Below are 20,834 nucleotides of genomic sequence, written 5' to 3' on the forward strand. Positions count from 1 at the left end.
GATTTGGCTCTGCAATTTCACTGGATGTTATTTGAGACAATGCATTACTGAACATAACGCGCCAATTTAAACTGAGGTTTTTGGACAGAGGGACTTTATTGAACAAAACAAACATTTGTGTAACATGGAGTCCTGGGAGTGCCACCAGATGAAGATCAAAAGGTTAGCGATTAATTTAATGAGCCTTCTCCTTAATTTTAGTGAGCCTTCTCCTTGGCTGGAAAATGTCTATGGTTGTTGTGGCTAGGCGCTCTCCTAACATAATCGCATGGTGTGCTTTCGCCGTAAAGCCTTTCTGAAATCGGACACTGTGGTTGGATTAACAAGAAGTTTCTTTAAAATGGTGTATAATACATATGTTTGAGGAATTTTATGAGATTTCTCTTCGAATTTGGCACCCTGCAATTTCACTGGCTGTTGTCCCACAAATCCCAGAGAGGTTAAGCAAATACGCATCTTCAAACACTAGGCAGCGCTTCAATGATTATTCACCTCCTTGCCTGGAAACCCAACATTGAATTGCAACATTTGAATCAGGAAAGTTTCCCCTGTCTCTACAAGCCAGAATGTTTAATCAAATTATATTTTAACGTACTTTAGCGGTTGGTCCTTTTGACAGTAGAAATGGGAGACAATATATCCACAGGAAAGTATTACATCAACTTTTCAAAGTGCTGGTAGTGCATTCAGATTCCCATCACCTGAAACATGTGCACGAGTTCAGCAAGTATGCATGTATTTTTATTTTGTGCACATGCTTAAAAAAAATCTGAACACACTATCAGCGCTTTGAAAAGTTGATGTAATTATACGTGTGGATATATTGGGTTCACATTCCTACCGCCAATATGTCCAACCGCATGAGCAACTGGTAAAGTACGTTAAAATAAATGTATTCAACATTCTGGCTTAGAGGTTGAGAGAACTTTCCTGATTCAAACACTCATTTCTGCCATACGGAATTCAACTTCAGTGTTCCAGGCAAATCATTACCCACTTTAGCCCATCTCATCTGATTGCTGCACCCTTTATAGTCAATATACCAGAGGGGTGTGATAGGATACAATTTCTACTTTGTGGAAGCCCTGACCATTTTTTCAGTGGCAATATGAATGGAAAAACATTTTACAAGGTGTGGAATGCAAGTTCTGTCAACAACAAAAATATTCACATAATCAGAAAAGTAGACCATGGGTTAAGTCTTTAATATTCATCCTTGGTATAAGGCGCCACTACAAAGAAATTAAAATATTACATTAACGTTAACTCTCCTTTCAACAATACAAATTCAATTGCAACATCCTCCAAAGATAACAAAAGTTAAAACGGTGCTGCGCAGATGCTCTCTGTAAATAAAATCAATGAAAAGCACAATCTGCTTCTTACAAAACCTTAATGCACAAAGATACAGGATGTGAATAAGATCTTCAAAATGTTGCATGATCCAGTTAAAAAATGTTTCCCCCTTTAGAACCTTCAGTCCACAGATATGACATTTCCTAGACAAAACAATGCAGGCACAAGGAAGAAAGTCTAAAGACTATTATCCCTGGATTATTTCAGTAGATATCCATACTTTAGTTCTCGCTCAAGACATTTTCCCCCAGTAACACAAAAGACAGATTGTTAATAGGCAAGTTTACACGATAAATATATGGCTGCATATAATATCAGTCATTTTATAAGTGCTTCATTCCCTCAGCATGCTAGACCTAGACTGTGCAACATACTGTATGAGCTATCAGTCAACTCCTCTTAGACAAAACATTTTCTATTACCCAGTGATTCCCTTAAGTGTTTTGTGGCACAAACAACTTGTACATAGATGTTTTTTTCTTTCAGGTGTCCTGACAAATGTGTAGGCCTCTTTATAGACTATACGGAGTGCTTTTCAAAGAGCAATGTTTTCAAAGTGTTTTTCTTTACATTACAGCTTTCGAATTTGAAATGTGTCATTGCCTGCAATTTAGGCACAATGAACTGTACATTCTTAAAACATACTTTAATTGACCCATGTCTTTGTATTTAAAACCTCCTGAATAACAGGGCTTCACCCCGGACCCATCAGCAAAACCCATCCTCATCTACAGAACTCATCTCAATTCATGCACCTAGATGAGAAACTCCTGCAGTCTTCGGTATATAATAAAACACTTGAACTAGCCTGTGCAGTATAGGATTAAAGCTAGTCTTCAATAAGAAAAGCAGGGGAAAAGCTAAAAGAGCTTTGTTACAATGTAGGTATCCATGTAAGAGTACTTACAGTACATAGAAGACAATGGTAAGTAACAGTGGTTCGTACAGGTACTGAAAATGGGAGGGCTTCAGTAGCTGAGTGGGCAAATATTCTGGAAATGGAATGATTCAATCATTTAGCCTGGTTCCAGATCAGTTTGTGCTTTAGCAAACTCCTGACGATCATTGACTCCTCTGACAATCGTTTTCATGCCATAAATACATGAAGAGGACTTTGACTGAAGCACATGCAGATCTGGGATCAGGCTATCAGTCATTAGCTCCTTAATGTCAGTCAGTGACGTTAAAGTCAATTTCCAGCACGATTTGAAGTACATCTACAGTATGTTACAGTACAGAATGCATGGGAGAGAATTATAGTAAATAATCTTTACCTTTCCCCTCCCGTTCTCTCCTCCCTCTAGGGGAGGCAGAAATGTTACGACTAAGTCAGTTATATTCATATAGATTTTGAGAATAAAAATAAACGTAAAGGCTGTGACATTCTGCCAGTATAGACTACTAACCTGCTCTAGCCTGGGTGCCAGTCCGTTTCTGCATTACTCCCCTATCATTCTTATGCCAACATTAGAAGCAGAACCAGGCGGGCGCCCAGGCTAACACTGCTCTGGGAGAGATCAAGCATCCACCTCTTCTGCATCCTCCTTCTTGTCTTTCTTTCCCTCCCCCTCTCCTTCTCCCGTCTCGCTCCCATCCCGTCTGCGCTTGCGGTTCCGAGCGCTGGCCTTGGATGCCGGCAGGGAGTCCATCCCCAGAACCTTGTGGATCTGACGGAACGCCAGCAGTCGCAGAGCATGCTGGAACCAGAGAAATGCGAGGAGAAGTGGATCAGTGGACTTCAAACACATTCCGTTCTCACACATATCAATGGGTGAAAATCAAACACGAATGGAGTGTAACCAGAGCTAGCACTTACTTATAACTAAGGGGTTAAGTTAGGTGGATCTGTACCCATATAGTTTAGCAATGATTTCTTTACAGAAATCTGTATTCAACATCTTCTGTATGCCGCCCCGTTTCCCAGTCTAAGGTGGTAGACTTCCAAAAGTTACTGTTGATTATGCCCAATCACATGGTGAGAGTGTGGTAGTGACAGTACCTGCGCGCTGGCAGTAATGTCTTCCCGGGCTTGCTTGGTCATGCTCCCCAGAGCATCGGTTTGGGCTTTCTCACAGGGGTCCAGCAGCCCAGGACCGTCTGAGAGAAGGAACACAAATCACTCAAACTGCTATATATAGACTACTGCTACATTATTTATATTGTTCCACTCACTGCTTACATACCACCGCTCTGAACAACTTCTGCTTCAAGAATGTAAAGTAACATTGCTAGCTATGTATACCGCTGACAAAGCACGCTGTACAGTTCAAAATGCAAGTTTCCCCTGAATGACCTGTAATATGCATTAGAGAACAAAGAGGGTCCAGGTCAAAACAACTGCAGTAAATGTGGAGTGAGCGCACCCTGGCTAACTAATACTAACAAATAATACTGTCAAACTCCCTCACCTGGCAGTAGGATGCCCGTGGCGATACACTCCAGGACCCTACGCATAGCTTCCCCTGGGCTGAGGGGCCCTGTGGCACTGCTGATGGCCTTCTCTACCAGCAGCTCCATAGCCTGAACACAGGGAGTTCACACATACCACATAAGACACAATTAAGAACTAACGTCAATTAGCTTCGTAAAAATAAAAATTAAATTAAAAAAGAAGCTGAACACAGACAGAACATCCTCACCCAGGCTGGCATCTTGCCCCAGGTCGGCACTCGCTGGCACAGATCACGTAACAGTCGAATGATGATCACACAGGACTGAAGACCGTTGGCACGAGCCTGTAGATACCACACACACACACACACACCTGTTACAGTGCACTGTTTTACCTAGGCCCTGTTTATGGACCATGTTTATGAAGATTCTGGGACTCAGTACTTAGGCGTTAGTCCCAGATCTGTTTGTGCGGTCTTGACAACTCCATTGCTGTCTTAGTCACGATCTGGGACTCGGGATACTTAGGAGTGAACAGGTTTGCCATTGTACATGTTCTCTTTACCTGGAACCACTTGGCATGTCTCAGAGCAGCTAGGTACTCCAGGCACTTCCTTTGGTTCAGAACGTCAGGAGGGTCTTTCTCAGGCACCCCTACAGTAGGAGAGGAACACACTGGCTCATTGATTACTGCTCTCACTCGTATGACTGTGTCCATCAGACCCACCTACAGTACTGTTTCACCCAGTTTCTCATGAGTTATGGGTAATAAGAGAGATAATGAAAGTCGGGAGGAAATATTAAGTGATTGCATTGGATGTGTTGAGTAACAAAATATGACAAACAGGGTAATTCAACTACTTTACCACTAATCCCTTCCATGGTAAGAAAATGTGCCAATAATGCATTCGATTTGGGAACTCAAGGAATTTTGATGTGGGACTTGTTAATGCATCCATTGCCATATCATGCTATTTATCAATAGACATATTGAAGTGAATAGACATATGGAATGTCAAATGGTAACTCCTTAGTCATTTAGAGCTGTAATTTCACAAGATAAGCTACAGTAGCACAATGGGGCTTTCCATGTTCCATGTGGCAAGAGTCATAGATGTTAGCGCCTCTGTTACAGGGGGGAATGCATGTACATACTGTATGTTTTGCCAAGGTCTGCTGATACAGGCGGACAAACTGATCAACAAACCCAAACAACAACTTAAGCAATGGGAAATATAAATTTTGAAACCTTTTCCAAGTACGGGTCTTTACAGTGATAGAAAAAAGGGGAGATCAGCTCACATAGATGAGGGAGTGTTTTGCATCTCACAATGGTTCTACGAGTAGGCCGCAATGCGACAGGGGTTTAACTGTATAGCAGACTAATCAATTCAACAATCTCGTCCCAACTTCAATAGAGACCATTGTGTGGGGATAGAATGACACTCCAACACCTTGTCAATCAATACTTTGATGATGCCGTTTCAGTTAACAGGGATGAGAGAGGTTTCATGGCACCTCTTAAAACCCCATTAGCAACTATTGACTAATTATTGATAAGATGATAAATTGACATTAGCCTAGATGGAGATTATTAGTAACAAAATTACATTTCAATTGATATAAAAAGTGATACAATTATTCCTGCATGTCATGTTAATGGAAGCACACTCATCCCTGGGCATTATCTTTGTATAGTTCATCACTTCCATTGTTTTTCTTGGTTTCCCCTGAGCATGTGTCCATAGACACACACACACATACAAATGGCATAGAAAGGTCGGAGAGCCCTGCTTTAGATTTCCATATCGGACAAAGTAAAGTGGAAAACAGAGGGACTACTGGTACTGGAAATAATGGATAAATTAAAACAAGAGACAAATGAATGGGCGAGTCAATTCACTTCATACCTTCGAGGGCCGGGAGGGGAGAAACAAAAGTGTTATTCTACGATATCTACCACATTTGGATGAAAGTCTATGGGCTTGGTTAAAAGTCCCATATTTATTTATTTATTTTTTCTTTTGAGTTTGAGCTTTGGAAGACACAGTGCATTTATTGGACTGAAAGCTTGGCTTCTCTAACCTTTCTCAGCCGCTTTGTCTCCTGCCTTTTCCTCCTTCTCAGGGGCAGGGTCCTCCCTCATCAGCGGCGAAGTTAGAGAGATGGTGACCTGCATTTTTGGCTCCTTGCTCGAAAAAATCACGATGTTGGCTTCCTCAGGGTGAGCCTGTACCTCATACTGATCTTCAGAAAATGTCTGCCGGTTAAAAGGACACTTTGGATTACTCACTACAGAGGGGGTATCTTTTTGGACTGGGGGGGGGGGGGGGGGGGGGGGTGTCGTTTGATGGGGCACTGGATTAATCTTAACTATGTATTTGGCGCTAGATATTCAAATAATTTCTCAATAGCTGCATTTAACTTTAAAGAAATGCCCATTTATATAATCTTGTGGAAGTGGACAAATGCTTAAGAGACAGTAATTCTATTAACAGTTTTTTTCTTTGGGGAGGGGGGGGGCTTCATGTAACCTTAGGGGAGTACATGTTTAAATATAGCCCCAGTCTCTGTAGGGTACAGGTGTCATGACTCATAACCAGGCAGTGGTACTAAAGATCAGTCAAAAGCACTTCTGATGAAAAACACTATTATACCAGAACTTCAGAGGAAGGAAATGCGACACACACCACAGTCTAATATGCATATATTTTTTTTATAAGACCTGGGTTCAAATAGTATTTGGTTTCTTTCAAATACTTTGGACATTAACTGAACCTGCTGGAGTGCCAGATGTGAAAATCCAGCAATCATTTTTGTTGACGATTCCATTGCGCCAGACAAGCTCATAACGTAAATCAGGCTAAAGCATTTGAAAGAAAACAAATACCATTTGAACGCAAGTCTTTTTGGTATAGGTCCTTTCCTTGACTGTTTCTTCTTGAATAGTCTTGATGCCCATCTGTAGGCTAAATGTTGTGACCACTGGTAAGGCACAGACTGGTATTGTGTCCCATCAGCACTAATCTTGGCGTCTCAGGCACCACAGATGCAAATACACGTTTCACTGTTCAGAGGATTGCAGGTTTAGGAACTGAGCTCTGCAATACAGACAGAGGGGAAACCGCTCTCCTTGAATCATTAATGATAGTGTTACCTTACAGTAAATTCCTTTTCTAGTGTTGGTGCAGCCCTGATGACAACTTCATGACATGAAGTCAAGAGCTGTGGTTTGTCATTTGATTATGAAAATCAGACTTCCTCTTTTGACCAAATATAGCATCAAAGATGATCGGGAAAAGTCCCCAACTGTTCCTTATAACAGTTGACGTGTTATTTTCTGGTGTATAATCCAACAGCATGTAGAAAAACTACACCATCTCATACACAGTGGATCCCAAAAGATATGATTCCACTTAAGGGAAGATGAGAATTATCTTACCGTCAGTTCTTTGGGCAACTGCTCAGCGATGTCTTTCAGTAGAGAGAGGGTGGGCTTCTTGGCAGCCAGCAGGATGAGCTCCACGTTCCTGTCCCCGTGGAGCAGCAGGCCCTTGGCCAGAATTCCAACCCTCATCACCCCCTTCAGCATACGGGCCGCCTGAGTGTCAGGTCTACACACCAGGGATCAGAGGTCAAGCAGGGATGGGTAAACAAAAATACACATCAGGCTACATGCTAAGGTTGAGCGATGTCAGGAATGATACATTGTCCTGTCCAAACATCGTTGATATACATTTGTATCGTCTACGCGTTGCTCAAAGAGGAGTCAATTGGCAGGAAGAAAGCAATATGAAAGAAACATTGCTAGGCATAAACAGTGTTAGACCTAGTTATTTTTTATCTAGTCTAGGCTGCATGATTTTCAAATTGGTAGGGCTATGATTCATATTAGCCTACCTTTTAAAAACGAATTGCAAGGGGGGATTTTCTGACGGCGAAGTTGATTTTGCCCAAACTTTAGTCAAGTAAAGCAGAAAAGTACCAGGTTTGTTTAAACTTCCTATTTGATTGGTTCAACTTGCAATGGTTTGTTCTCCCTCTCATTATTACTATATTATGTTTTCATGTAGGATATTCACAAACAAAATTGAGATGGAACACCGCTAGACCTATAGATTCATTTGATGGTAGGCCATTATGCTTATGCCAACAACTCACAAGATTTTAAAAACAATAAGCCAGATAACGGAGTGCCCACTGCAAAAGGCCCATGATCATCAGACGGAGTGTGGGGGGGGGGGGGGGGGGCTATGGCAAATAGGAAATGGGCCTTTTGGCATGTTGTCCTGCAGTGTGCTCACAGACTCCGGAGGAGCAGACAAACTCAAATATAAAAAAATGTTTGTGTGACATCACGATGGCTGTCAAACATCGTCGATAGACGATGCACTCCTGAAAGGTCCCCCCCAACCCTACTACATGCCGATGGCCCACACCAGGAGGGAACAGCATTACAGAACATTCCAATAGAAAGGTGTGCACTAGTACAGACCCATACAGCTCTTACCCTTTCTCGCCAGCATCAGCCTCTGTATCAGTCTTAGGAGCAACAGCGGGGGGCTCTTTCTCCAGCAGGGAGTCAGACACCAGTTTGAGGGCTCGCTCAGAGTGGGACACAATCCTCTGCACCGCCTGCAGCTCCTCCTCCACAGGGTAGACGGTGGAGTGTTTGGCCATGATGTGGCGGTCGTCTGGGGAGTCCGGCCGACGCACGGGCTGCTAAGGGGAAAAGAGAAGAGCTGAATAGAACCTGTTTCTCTCTACAACGAAACACATCTGGAAACTAACTGAAAAGCTAAATACATCAATCCTGGTTGCACCAGTTTTCCCTCAAGTGATCAAGTTCACGTAGACCGAACATTGATTGAATCATTGATTCTCACCAGTAGGGGTGGCACTGGCATGCCAGGCCGGCTCATGAGTGGAGGGGGGGGCATCCTGCATCTCTGCTCCCCCCAGTATAGCTGATCCTCCTCCATCCTCCTCCAGTACATGTCCTCCTCATAGCGCCTGGCAGAGGAGACAAATACAGCACAGGATTATTAAATATTCAGACTGGGTAGATTTTTCTGCTGAGTTACCAGTCTGATGCTGATCAGGAGTTATAAGACATCTTTGAGACTGTTGAAAGGTATTTGGCCAGATTATGCAGGGGGATTCAAGAGTTTTCAGCACTTAAGATGTTGGGTTTCAGAACTATATGGGTAGTGGACTCAGCAGCAGGGTTCCCCTGCTCTGCCTTCCTCTGAAATCATCTCTAAGAAAGAATAACTATAGGGAGAAGTTGCCCCTAAGCACTGCTCAGACCTTAAAAGATTTTGGCAATTAAGCCCTTTTTCAGTTGAACTCATCGATAAAATAAAAAACTATCTCTGCGTGCAGTTTAAAAGGCAGTTAAAGGTAGTTTCGCAAGCCATTGCTAACGAGCATTAGCGCAATGACTAAGTCTAATGACTAAGTCTATAAGTATAGCTACAAGTATGTCAATGACTGGAAGTCTACAGGTACAGCTGTACATGCTAGTTAGCAACTCCCTTCAAACTGCATGCAGAGAGAAAAAAATGGTATCCATCTCACTTTGGGTAAGTAGAAAAAGGCTTAATTGCCAAAACCTCTCACTATCTGTTTAACCCCAAATGGATGACACAAGGATTTTTGGGGCGAGTAAGCTTGATCCTAGATCTATGCCTAAGCAAGGGCTCTGACCTCATCTCTGTGTGCCAGCTGCTGTCTGGCTCTGACATCATCCCTGTGTGCCAGCTGCGGTCTGGCTCTCACCTCATCTCTGTGTGCCAGCTGCTGTCTGGCTCTGACCTCATCTCCAAGTGCCAGCGCTGCTCATCATCCCTCTGTCTCTTCAGCACAGCCTTCTGTTTCTGTTTCCTAAGTTTGCCCTCCTGCAGTTTCCTGGCCCGGTTACTGGGCTTGATCTCCACCGGCAGCTCTGGGTTCACCTTCTTCTACAGGAGGGGAATGAAGGGATAGTAACAATGTCAAGAGCTGTCATTCATACAGTAGCAGTCAACAATTTGGACACCTACTCATTACAGGGTTTTTCTTTATTTTTACAATTTTCTAAATTATAGAATTATAGTGAAGACAAAAACAATTAAATAACACATATGGAATCATGTAGTGTTAAACAAATCAAAATATTTTTTGAATTGAGATTCTTCAAAGTAGCCACCCTTTGTCTTGATGACAGCTTTGCACACTCTTGGAATTCATTTCAATTAACAGTTAAGCCTTCTTAAAAGTTCATTTGTGAAATTTCTTTCCTTCTTAATGCACTTGAGCCAATAAGTTGCGTTGTGACAAGGTAGGGGGGTATACAGAAGATGGTCTTTTACCAAATAGGGCTAAGTCCATATTATGGCAAGAACAGCTCAAATAAGCAAAGAGAAATGACAGCCCATTATTACTTTAAGACATGGTCAGTCAATATGGAAAATGTCAAGAATTTTGAAAGTTTCTTCAAGTACAATCGCAAAAACCAAGCGCTATGATGAAACTGTCATGAGGACCGCCACAGGAATGGAAGACCCAGTTACCTCTGCTGCAGCGGACAAGTTCATTAGCGTTACCAGCCTCAAATTGCAGCCCAAATAAATGCTTCAAGTAACAGACATCTCAACATCAATTGCTCAGAGACTACGTAGATCAGGCCTTCATGGTCAAATTGCTGCAAAGAAACCACTAAAGGACACCAATAAGAAGAAGACTTGCTTGGGCCAAGAAACACAAGTAATGGACATCAGACCGGTGGAAATCTGTACTTTGGTCTGAAGTCCAAATTGGAGATTTCTGGTTCCATCCACCGTGTCTTTGTGAGACATGGTGTGGGTGAACGGATGATCTCCGCATGCGTTTCCCACCGTAAAGCATGGAGGTGGTGGTGTTATGTTGTGGGGGTACTTTGCTGGTGACACTGTCTGTGATTTACTTAGAATTCAAGGCACACTTAACCAGCATGGCTACCAAAGCATTCTGCAGCAATACGCCATCCCATCTGGTTTGCGCTGAGTGGGACTATCATTTGTTTTTCAACAGGCCACCAAACTGTGTTAGGGCTATTCGACCAAGAAGGAGAATGATGGAGTGCTGCATCAGATGACCTGGCCTCCACAATCCCCTGACCTCAACCAAATTGAGATGGTTTGGTATGAGTCAGACAGCAGAGTAAAGGAAAAGCAGCCAACATGCGCTCAGCATATGTGGGAACTCCTTTAAGACTGTTGGAAAAGCATTCCAGGTGAAGCTGGTTGAGAGAATGCCATGTGTGCAAAGCTGTCATCAAGCCAAAGGGTGGCTATTTGAAGAATCTCAAATATAAAACATTTGTTTAACCCTTTTTTGGTTACTACATGATTCCATGTGTTGTTTCATAGTTTTGATGTCTTCAGTATTATTCTACAATGTAAAAAATAAAGAAAAAAACCTTGAATGAGTAGGTGCCCAAACTTGACTGGTACTGTACATTCACACACAACACCTAGTGAGTAGTAGGCTCTCAAACTGAGAAGTATGCATATAGCCGTCATGCAAATCAATTATAATTTGATGTAAATTACATAAGTCAACTGATGACCAAATGACAAGGGGGCTACAGGACATTGCAAGCAATTTCTACATCCTGCCTAAACAAAGTCTGCCATCTAGTGGTGATAGTTTTGCTGTGACTTGACATACACTTGTACAACAGGTCAAAGTGTTCAATGCTTACGTTACAGTCAATTCATTTTGCCAGTACAATAAGTACATTGTAGTACGTAGCGGTTAGCTCTAGAAACACCTTGCACAAATGTTTCGCTATATGATGCACTTTCTGACCTTGTACTGCAGCCGGTGCCTGCGTCCCTTTAGGTGCATGTCTTTAGCGTTGGGGTCATTGAAACTGCATTCACAGAGTTTACAGTGGAAGCGAATCACCTTCCCATCATCATTACGCACCTTCCCATCATCAAAATGGAAACTTGCATTAGAACATACCATAACCTTTGCATATTTTACAAATTATTAGTGAATCAAGAAAAACAACTCCTACCTCCTCCACATAGTCATGTCCCACAGGCTGGACGTCCCCCTGCCCCCCCACTCCTTCCCCGTCCTCATCGTCACTCGTGGTCTCGCTCTTAGAAGCGGTTGCTAACTGCTTGTCCTCATCCACCTTGGCTGATGGAGGGGTGGCCAGCTTGTTGGCTGTCAAGAGGAAGGCCAAATATTAGTACGGTGCAACTTAGAAGTGTAGTTTGAGTCCAGAATTACTGCTTCAATTATCCATCATTGGTTCAATCTGTCAGCACAGATATCATAGTCACAACTACTAAACACAGATTTCTTGGGAAGATTTACCAAGAAGGGTTATTTTGGGTGTGATTTGCTTCTTCACAGGTGCTGTGGCCTTGACTGCGTTTACGACCACCGGTTTGGGTGGCGCTACAGGGGCAGTTGACGTGACGACAATAGGGGTCGTCTTCCCAGCGGTCGACGTTGAGATAATCGGAGCATTGTTCACTAAAATGGGTTCAGTTGACGGTATAGGTTTTCCTAGTTTGGTGTGGAGCTTCACCACCTATACCGGGTTAAGGGAGAGAAATAACACAAACCATTGTGAGCTGGGATATCACATAAATACCTTATTAAAAGTGGTACACTAACGAAACACCAACATTTACAACTATCACAGAGCTGATCTAGACAAATTAACTAGCTAAACAGTGCTTCAATTAGCTAGCTAAACAGGGCTTCAATTAGCTAGCTAGCTGCCTGATGTTTATCTTCCTGTCAGTGCAGCTGTGCTACCTTCTGGTGCTTGGCCCCTCGGATATGGGCAGCGTACGCGTCTACGCCAGTGCAGGCAACGTCACATAGTTCACAGCGCAGCTGGGTCTGAATCCCCCGGGGCCCGTTGCTCCCCACCGCGCTGCCAGATTTCAGAGCAGCCTCCTTCTTCTTGTGCTTCTGGCCCTCGAGGTGTTCCCGGTACGTCTGCAGAGAAATCCATTCAACAGTTAATTCAACATCCCTAGAAAAACAAACCTGCAAAAAACATTGAATGTCAACCCTGGGTTTCTACAGTATGTCTCATCTTAGGCACATTACATGTTTAACTGTTCTGCCTGCGGCTATGGAACCCTGACCTGTTCACCAGACGTGCTACCTTGTCCCGGACCTGCTGTTTTTCGACTCGCTCTCTCTACCGCACCTGCTGTCTCTAACTCTGAACTGACATGTACTCCTGAGGTGCTGACCTGTTGCACCCTCTACAACCACTGTGATTAATATTATTTGACCCTGCTGGTCATCTATGAACGTTTGAATATCTTGGTCATGTTCTGTTATAATCTCCACCCGGCACAGCCAGAAGAGGACTGGCCACCCCTCAGACCCTGGTTCCCTTTCAGGGTTTTTCCTAGGTTCCAGCCTTTCTAGGGAGTTTTTCCTACCCACCGTGCTTCTACATCTACATTGCTTGCTGTTTGGGGTTTTAGGCTGGGTTTCTGTATGGCACTTTGTGACATCGGCTGATGTAAAAAGGGATTTATAAATACATTTGATTGATGTTAAAATACTGTACATTCAGTTGACTCTGTAGTCGTTACATCCGTTGCCAACAAATGACCTGTCCCTCTCATAACGCATCACCCAGACAGTTCACCACTACCTGCGGGCCAGCACAGCTGATCTTGCAGATGTCACAGTAGTGCAGCTGGGGCTGCTTGGGTGGCCCTTTGGGCTTCTGCAGCCTGTTCTGGTGGAACATGGGCTTCTTGTAGGCGTTGACTGTGGGAGCGGTCACCATGTTGCTGCCCGCGTTGCTCCAGGAAGAGCTGGTGAGCTGCTTGTGAGGCAGCTGCATGGACGGCTGGGGCTGCTGGGGTGGCGGCTGGGGAGCAGGCAATTGTGCAGGTTGGTAGTAGGAGGGGGTGGAAGTGTAGCCACTCGAGTCATAAGTAGAGTAGCTGATGCCTAAGGTGAGAGATGGAGAGTTGAGACGGGGCAGAAGGGGGGGGGGGGGGGGGGGGGGTCACACAGTAAAAACACATGCTGTGACAAATATGCAAGCTGTGCTTGCTTGAATTTCACAAGGGTTGATCCTGGCGCTAAATGTGGAGCTCTGGGAGTGTGGGAAGAAGCTCTCTCTCTTACCCGAGTAGGAGGTGGCAGCTGTGGAGTTGAAGGAGGAGCAAGGGGTGTAAGACGAGATGGGAGTTGGAGGCTGCTGAACACTGGTGGACACTGGGTAGATGTTATAGCTGGTGGACACTGAGCTAGCGGGGGCCAGAGGCTTTAAAGCTGTGACCTGCCTCTGTGGTGGAGGGGGCTGGCTGTACACCGTGCTGACTGGACTGTAGCCACTCTTCACACCTACAGGGAAGAAAAATAAATCATCATCACAGTGTTGTTAAACAGGCTTGGCTCCAGTTACACAACATTCAATACACAGGCTTTTGCAGTATACCAGCAGCCAAGTTCTTTTGCACAATAGTATGTTCTCATGAATAGTGTATAAAAAGATGTATTGTCACATTCAGAGAGAACCTTTCAAATGAATCGGTGGCTCTTGCATTGCAGTGTTATGATTGTCTGTGTGGGATTACGCATGGGAATGAGGTTGGCAATGACTCACCTGTCTGGTAGTAAGCTTCTGTTGGTGTCCGCTGGGCTGGAGCTATACTTGTCTGGTAGTACTGCTTAGTCTCATAACTAGTGACTGCAGGTGGGCGTCCGTAACTGTAGTTATCCTGAAAGGTTGTTTTACAGAGTAAAACATGCATAGCAAAAAAAAAGTGTATGCAAAACAGATTGTGACTTGAACATTCTAAAACTCTCCCCAGGTACTTGCATTTATATACAATAGCAAATAAATAAAACACGACGACAGCACGCAACGGGATGCTAAAGAAAGGAAATGGAACTGACCGTTTCGGTGTATACCGGTAGCTGGTACGCCTGTGGGGTGGTGGTAGGTTGGGGCGTAGGGTCCGGCTGCCGATAGCCATAATCTGGGGGGGCAGGGTGGGTCTGGTAGGCCGCCAGGTAGGGGGCAGAGGCCACGGGCCTGGCTGCTTGTGCAGGGGCAGGGGCATAGGAGGCGGTCACTGCATGGGCCACGGCAGGAGCCGGCTGAACACTGTAGCTGGCTGTGGTGGGGTGGGCAAAGGCCGGTGGAGGCTGAACGCTGTGGTGACAGAGACAAGATGGAGAAGTTGGAGTGAAGAATGAGGCACATTGTAAACAGAAAATGCTCTGTCAAGCCCATCTCTAAATGGTAAGTGTGTAGTCTGAGTACTGTACAACTAGGCTATTTCCTGTAGTCAACATATTTTTCTCGTCAAACACTGTTGCCTACCGAACATGAACATTTCATAATGTGGATTTAAAAACTTGTAGAAGAGTTCGAAGCTAGCATCTTCAATCAAAAGATAACATTTACAAACAGCATCAACTGTGGCTGTCTAGAGACAGGCCATCTATTAAATAGGATCATGCTTGATGCATTTACCTACAGCACACGCTGCCCTGATTTGTTGAGCCCCCTATTTACTGAGACACCAGTTTAAGTTAAACAATTACTCAAGGATGAGTCCTGAAAGAACTCATCACCTACAATACAGAAAATACTGCGCAGACTACGACACTCTACATGAAATCAATTTCCTGCAGAATATGCAATGCCAAAAGGATGACCTTGCAAACAAAGCAACAGCCTTATCATTAGCATGGATTGTGATGCTAACAGACAGCATTCCCAACACAGGTGTTCTAAAAATCATCTGTCAGCATTTTGTCTGGAATAACCCAGCTTTGTTTCATGTAGGAAAAGGACAAATGTAATGGATTATGTGGAGAATAAGCACCCAAATTAAAGCTGCAAAAATGTTTAGGCTGTTCCTCACACTGTAGTGTACTGGTACACAACTACACACAAGGCAGACAATGCAAAGGAACTTGACCAAAGAAAGCAATGTTTCTATAAAAGTAGAGTGCAATGACATCGACAGTCAGGTAGCATATGTAATGATCCCGATTTATGCACAAAAATAATTATACATTATTACTGTAATCAACATCAGCCACTGCTGCACCACTAGTTCAGAGGCATCAACTGAGACTGAAAGCTGTCACTCAAATCAATAAGAGGCCTACAGCAGATGCAGAATGAGCTGGCAACTAGTACCTCTAGGCTGCCATGTAAACATCTAGGAATAGTGTTAATGTATGGTGGTGACGGTTAAAAACTAAGTATTCTGACTGTAAAATAGGTTGGCAACATATTTCTAGGTTGCAGTTTGAGTTTGAAGCAGCAAAGGATCCACCCTCTGGAATGCAAGGGTTACTGATCTGGTTGGCTGATAATACATTTGACATCTTAGTCATTTAGCAGACGTTCTTATCCAGAGCGACTTGCAGTTGTGAGTGCATTCATTTCATAAAATGTTTTTCTAATTACTGGTCCTTGTGGGAATCGAGCCCACAACCATGACATTGCAAGCGGCATGCTCTACCAACTGAGCCACATGGAACATTAAAGCCAAAACTAATATTATTCATTGTCACGGCTGCCAGGTTCACTTGACATGACTCTCTCTGGATATTATAATGACAGTACACAGACACTGATATTAGGCAACAATTATTTATTTAGCAAGTAAAGTTAGCAAGAAGCTAGCTAACAAACTTGTCATTTTTCAAGGGGCAGCTCCTCCCCAAAAAAGCTTGACCGGATGCTAGTTAAGCAGGACGAATTTTGGAATGTTTACATTTTAATCATTTAGCAGACGCTCTTATCCAGAGCGACTTACAGTTAGTGCATTCATCTTAAGATACTGTAGCTAGGTGGGACAAACACGTATCACAGTTATAGTAAGTACATTATTCAGAAAAGTCATGGCTACGAGGGAAATTAGTCAAGTGTGAGTGCTAGTTCAAGAGAGGCTGCAGCATTCTGGATAAGTTGGTGGCACAAGCAGGAAGCCCAGCCAACAGAGAGTTACAGTAGTTTGGACGGTAGAGGAGAAGTGCCTGGATTATAGCAATGATAGGAGAGACCATGCGATGATATGACAGAGCTGAGTAACTTGGTGTATAGCAAGAAGAGGAGAGGGCCTAGAACCGAGCCCTGGGGAACACCAGTACTGAGTGGTGCAGACACAGATCCTCTCCACGTCACCAGGTAGGAGCGGCCTGCCAGGTAAAACGCAATCCAAGAGTGTGCAGAGCCCTGAGAGGGTAGAGAGGATGATCTGATGGTTCATGGTGTGGCAGTGGACAGATCTAGGACAGGGGTACTGAAGTACTATTTGAGAAGGCCCGGTCACAAATTTCCTAGGTGGCAAAGGTCTGGATGGATAATGTAATTTATCAGCGTAGTAACCCCCACCTCCCAACCCATGCGACCCCAAACTGTTCACACCCCTCTTGTTGGCGGAGAGAAGAGAGAAGATTGTAGTTTTAAAGCAAATTTCCCACAATTCTACACATTGAGGCAGAGATTTTAAGGGCCGTTTTAAAGCTAATTTCATGCAATTCAACACATTCTTCCATGTCTTGTGCGTTTATATGCTAACAGGGGAGAGTGTGTCAGCTTTGGCAGTGCGGAAAGCCTCCTTGACACAGAGAAGTCTTGGTTGAGTGACCCGTCTTGAAGCCTCACTGGTTAAGGCCAAGAAGATCATTCTGAGAGATATAGCGACAGAGTTGGTCAGAGACTGGTGGAAAAGAGTTGCCTAGGGTTAGAGCAAGAAGCTTGAAATGTATAATGGTAGAAAGTGGCTTTAGCAGCAGATAGAGAGGAAGGGAAGGTAGAGAGGAGGGAGTGAAAGGATGATAGGTCCTCTGGAAGTTTAGTTTCCTTCATTTTCACTCTGCTGCCCGCAGTCCTGTTCTGTGAGCTCGCAATGAGTCGCTCAGCTACAGAGCAAGAGGGGAGGGCCAAGCCGGCCAGGAGGAAAGGGGACAGTGCGAGTCATAGGATGTAGAAAGGGAGGATAGTAGGGTCGAAGAGGCAACTGTGTGTTCTATCCCAGTCTGCTCCTCTACATGTAGGCTTTACAGACGCTCCTCAACCGTTGGCTGCAAAATATTCGCCCAAAATGTGACTGCTAGTTTGAAGCTGAGGAGGGAGAAGGATTTAGCAGAAGGGAGAGATGATAGGATGGAAGAGGAGAGAGTAGTGGGAGAGAGAAAGCGAAGATTGCGATGGCGTATGACCATCTCGGTAGGGGCTGCGTGGCTATGGTTGGAAGAGAGGGAGACAGAAAAGGAAACAGTGATCAGAGACCTGGATGGGGTTTAAAGTGAGATTAGCAGGTGAGCAGCCTCCTAGAAAAGATGAGGTCAAGTGTATTGCCTGACCTGTGAGTGGGAGGGGATTGGGAAAGGGTGAGGTCAAAAGCGGCAAGGAGGGGAAAGAGAAAGTTGGAAAGAAATGCATTGAAGGCAGACGTCGGGAGGTTGAAGTCGCCCATTACGAAGAGTGGTGAGCCATCTAGAAATTAGCTTATCAAGGTGTCAAGCTCATTAAGGAACACTCTAAGGGCACCTGTTGGGCAATAGATGACAATGTTAAGCTTGAGTGGACAAGTGACAGTATGAAATTCAAATGAGGAGATGGACAGGTGAGTGAGGGAGGAGAAAATAGAAAATCGGCACTTAGGAAAAATGATCAGCCCTGTGCCACCACCGCGGCAACCAGATGCTCTCGGAGTACGGGATAAAATGTAGTCAGATGTAGAGCAGCTGGAGTAGCAGTGTTCTCTGGGGTGACTCATGTTTCTGTCAGGGCCAAAAAGTCTAGGGACTGAAGGGCAGCATAGGCTGAGCAGGGTACACTAAATTAGAAGGGTTGCAGCCAACGGTTGGGGAGCGTCTGTAAAGCCTACATGTAGAGGAGCAGACTGGGATAGAACACACATACGGTTGCTAAAATGACATTTGAAAATAACTAGGTGAGATACTCAAGTGAGAGAGGTGTGGAGCCTTCCGCTCTTTCCTTCCTCAAATAACTCAGTGGAGCCATTTTTGTTTCGGACCACAACAATCACAAATTGCCCTGCCCCTTAATCAAGGTCGATGTGTCAACAATCTGCAAGTTATGAGCAGTCAACAGTTCACACACCAAGTGGCTACTGGGAAGAAGGGCAGCACTAGCAAAAAGACAGTACTAGACAACAAATTAAGACAAACAATTATACTTCTCACTCCTGGAGAGATCAGGAGTCCTCTAGTTATATAAATATGTTAGAACAAAACAACCCTCTACATTTATAACAATGAATCATGTCGGCTCTATTCATAGGATCTCTATCTGCAACTGAACCGCCTAAAAATTTAGCATATTCGCCCAAAATGTGACTGCCAGTTTGAAGCTGACCAGGGGCATATTCATTACGCCGATTTTGTTGCAAAACGTTTCTTAAACGGAACGACACGGGGGGGGGGGGGGGGGGGGGGAAGACTATCTGAATTTGTCCAATAATAGAAACTTCAGTTTTCGTTGCAAAACGCAACTGTTTGGACTAATGATAATAATATAATGATAATACACCTCTGGACCTCAATTTAACTAATTCGTATGTCCCTACCGCTAGGGAAAAAAGCTAACTAGCTAGCCATTTTACTACACAGATATCAAGCTAGGTACAGTACGCTAGTTAATCATCTTTGCTAAACGATTGAGAGTTTGAGGTTTCATTACATTCCGAGTGCGAAGCTCTCCCTAGCCAGGCAAGAATGGAACCTGCTTTGATGCCTAACAGTAACGTTAGCTAGCTAACTAATCTGGCTAGCATATCCATTGCACTCCCAAGGCCTCGAGATAGCAATATCGCACCGGCAATGAGGCGTTTGGAGGCATACTCGTCGCAACAAGACCGGGCGGCGACTCGGGATGAGTGCATGCTACCCATAGCCAGAAGCTATGTAATTACCTGTACTGCGGACCGGCACCATGAGTGAACCCATAATAATTGCTTGCAGCCATCTTGGCATCTACTGTAACCGGACCACCAGACGGGATCCGCTATCTGTCACGTGTCCGTCAGGTACCATTCGCGCGCACGCTTGGATATTTAACCACATAGACGTCACAGGGGCTATAAAACTGAAGCATCCGTCCAATGTTTTTTCACCGCCAAATGTGGTAGTGAGAGGAGGTCTAGTAGTGGGAGATGATGGAGCTAGGTGAAACTGGGCAGACATTCTGCAAATGTTATCATTGATGAAACATCGGATCAAAAAATATATATATGTTCCCAAAACTAGAATATGTTACGAACACAGTAAAGTTTTATAAACTTCACGCTTTGCCAAAGTCGCGTTGCTTAGAATGAATGCAAGGCTGACCGAGTTTGTGCACACGCGCACTAAAGAGTAGGCGTTCCCTACCGGAAATATGAAAATATATGCTACCACGAGCCAATACGATCTCGCTAGCTCGTGCTTGGCTTTGCCCACCTCCTTGCTTGTTCTGCCCACTATGCTTCATTTGCTCACACTGTAAACGAGAGAGATTAACTATCTTGGGTTAGTTATAGACATCTATTGATTTAACTCTAGAGGTGCTGACACAATTTATATTTCTTCGTTTGAAACGATAGCTACAAAGTATCAATTTCAGTTCAAATCCATATAAGCCTAGGTATAGCCTACTGAACATTTATATTCTGTTTAAAAACTTTTCAAGCTGTGCAGAGTCCATCCCGACGCACCCGTCCTAGTGGAAAATGAAGCTAGTGGCAAATGAAGCGTGTATTATTGGTCAGACAAGTGCCACATATAAGCCCTTCTGGTGTGTCCCACTGGCATTGCATGGCCGCCTGCCACCGCCACTGCTGTCTAGGGCAGATTGCTCGATAGAGGGGAAGTCCACTCCTGCAGCTGGGCAGGAAAAGGGGAGAAAGGAGGACAGGAATGGGTGGAGCATAAGCAGCGGGTGAGAAATTTGTGGATGAAAGGGGGATATGATTGGTGGAGAACTGAAGTGCGCAAGGGAGGCTGAATAAGTTAGTGTCTGTGTATGGGTAGGGGGTGGGTGGGGTGGTGATGTGTTGAGTGTGGAGAGAGAGAGAGCGAGAGAGAGA

The 20,834-nt window shown here is 44.3% G+C and overlaps 1 protein-coding gene across 2 annotated transcripts; it reads right to left on the bottom strand.

The window, feature by feature from the left end:
• Positions 1-1,175: 1,175 nt before the first annotated feature.
• Positions 1,176-19,843, bottom strand: LOC109902420 (zinc finger RNA-binding protein). 2 transcript variants are annotated; one of them, XM_020498750.2, is made up of 19 exons: positions 19,683-19,843; positions 14,674-14,932; positions 14,381-14,495; positions 13,900-14,118; positions 13,415-13,719; positions 12,553-12,738; positions 12,103-12,322; positions 11,795-11,949; positions 11,581-11,700; positions 9,529-9,710; positions 8,634-8,760; positions 8,258-8,466; positions 7,190-7,361; positions 5,833-6,007; positions 4,313-4,401; positions 3,996-4,091; positions 3,765-3,876; positions 3,356-3,453; positions 1,176-3,053 (listed from the first exon to the last, which is right to left on the bottom strand). In XM_020498750.2, exons 1-19 carry the CDS (start codon positions 19,733-19,735, stop codon positions 2,874-2,876), a joined length of 3,072 nt encoding a protein of 1,023 aa, XP_020354339.1. In that variant the 5' UTR covers positions 19,736-19,843; the 3' UTR covers positions 1,176-2,873. The 2 variants fall into 2 exon arrangements, with proteins under 2 accessions (XP_020354339.1, XP_020354338.1); XM_020498749.2 differs by having other exon boundaries at positions 8,258-8,469; positions 19,683-19,803.
• Positions 19,844-20,834: the final 991 nt, after the last annotated feature.

The sequence above is a fragment of the Oncorhynchus kisutch genome, linkage group LG13, assembly GCF_002021735.2.
Source record: "Oncorhynchus kisutch isolate 150728-3 linkage group LG13, Okis_V2, whole genome shotgun sequence".
Lineage (NCBI taxonomy): Eukaryota > Metazoa > Chordata > Actinopteri > Salmoniformes > Salmonidae > Oncorhynchus > Oncorhynchus kisutch.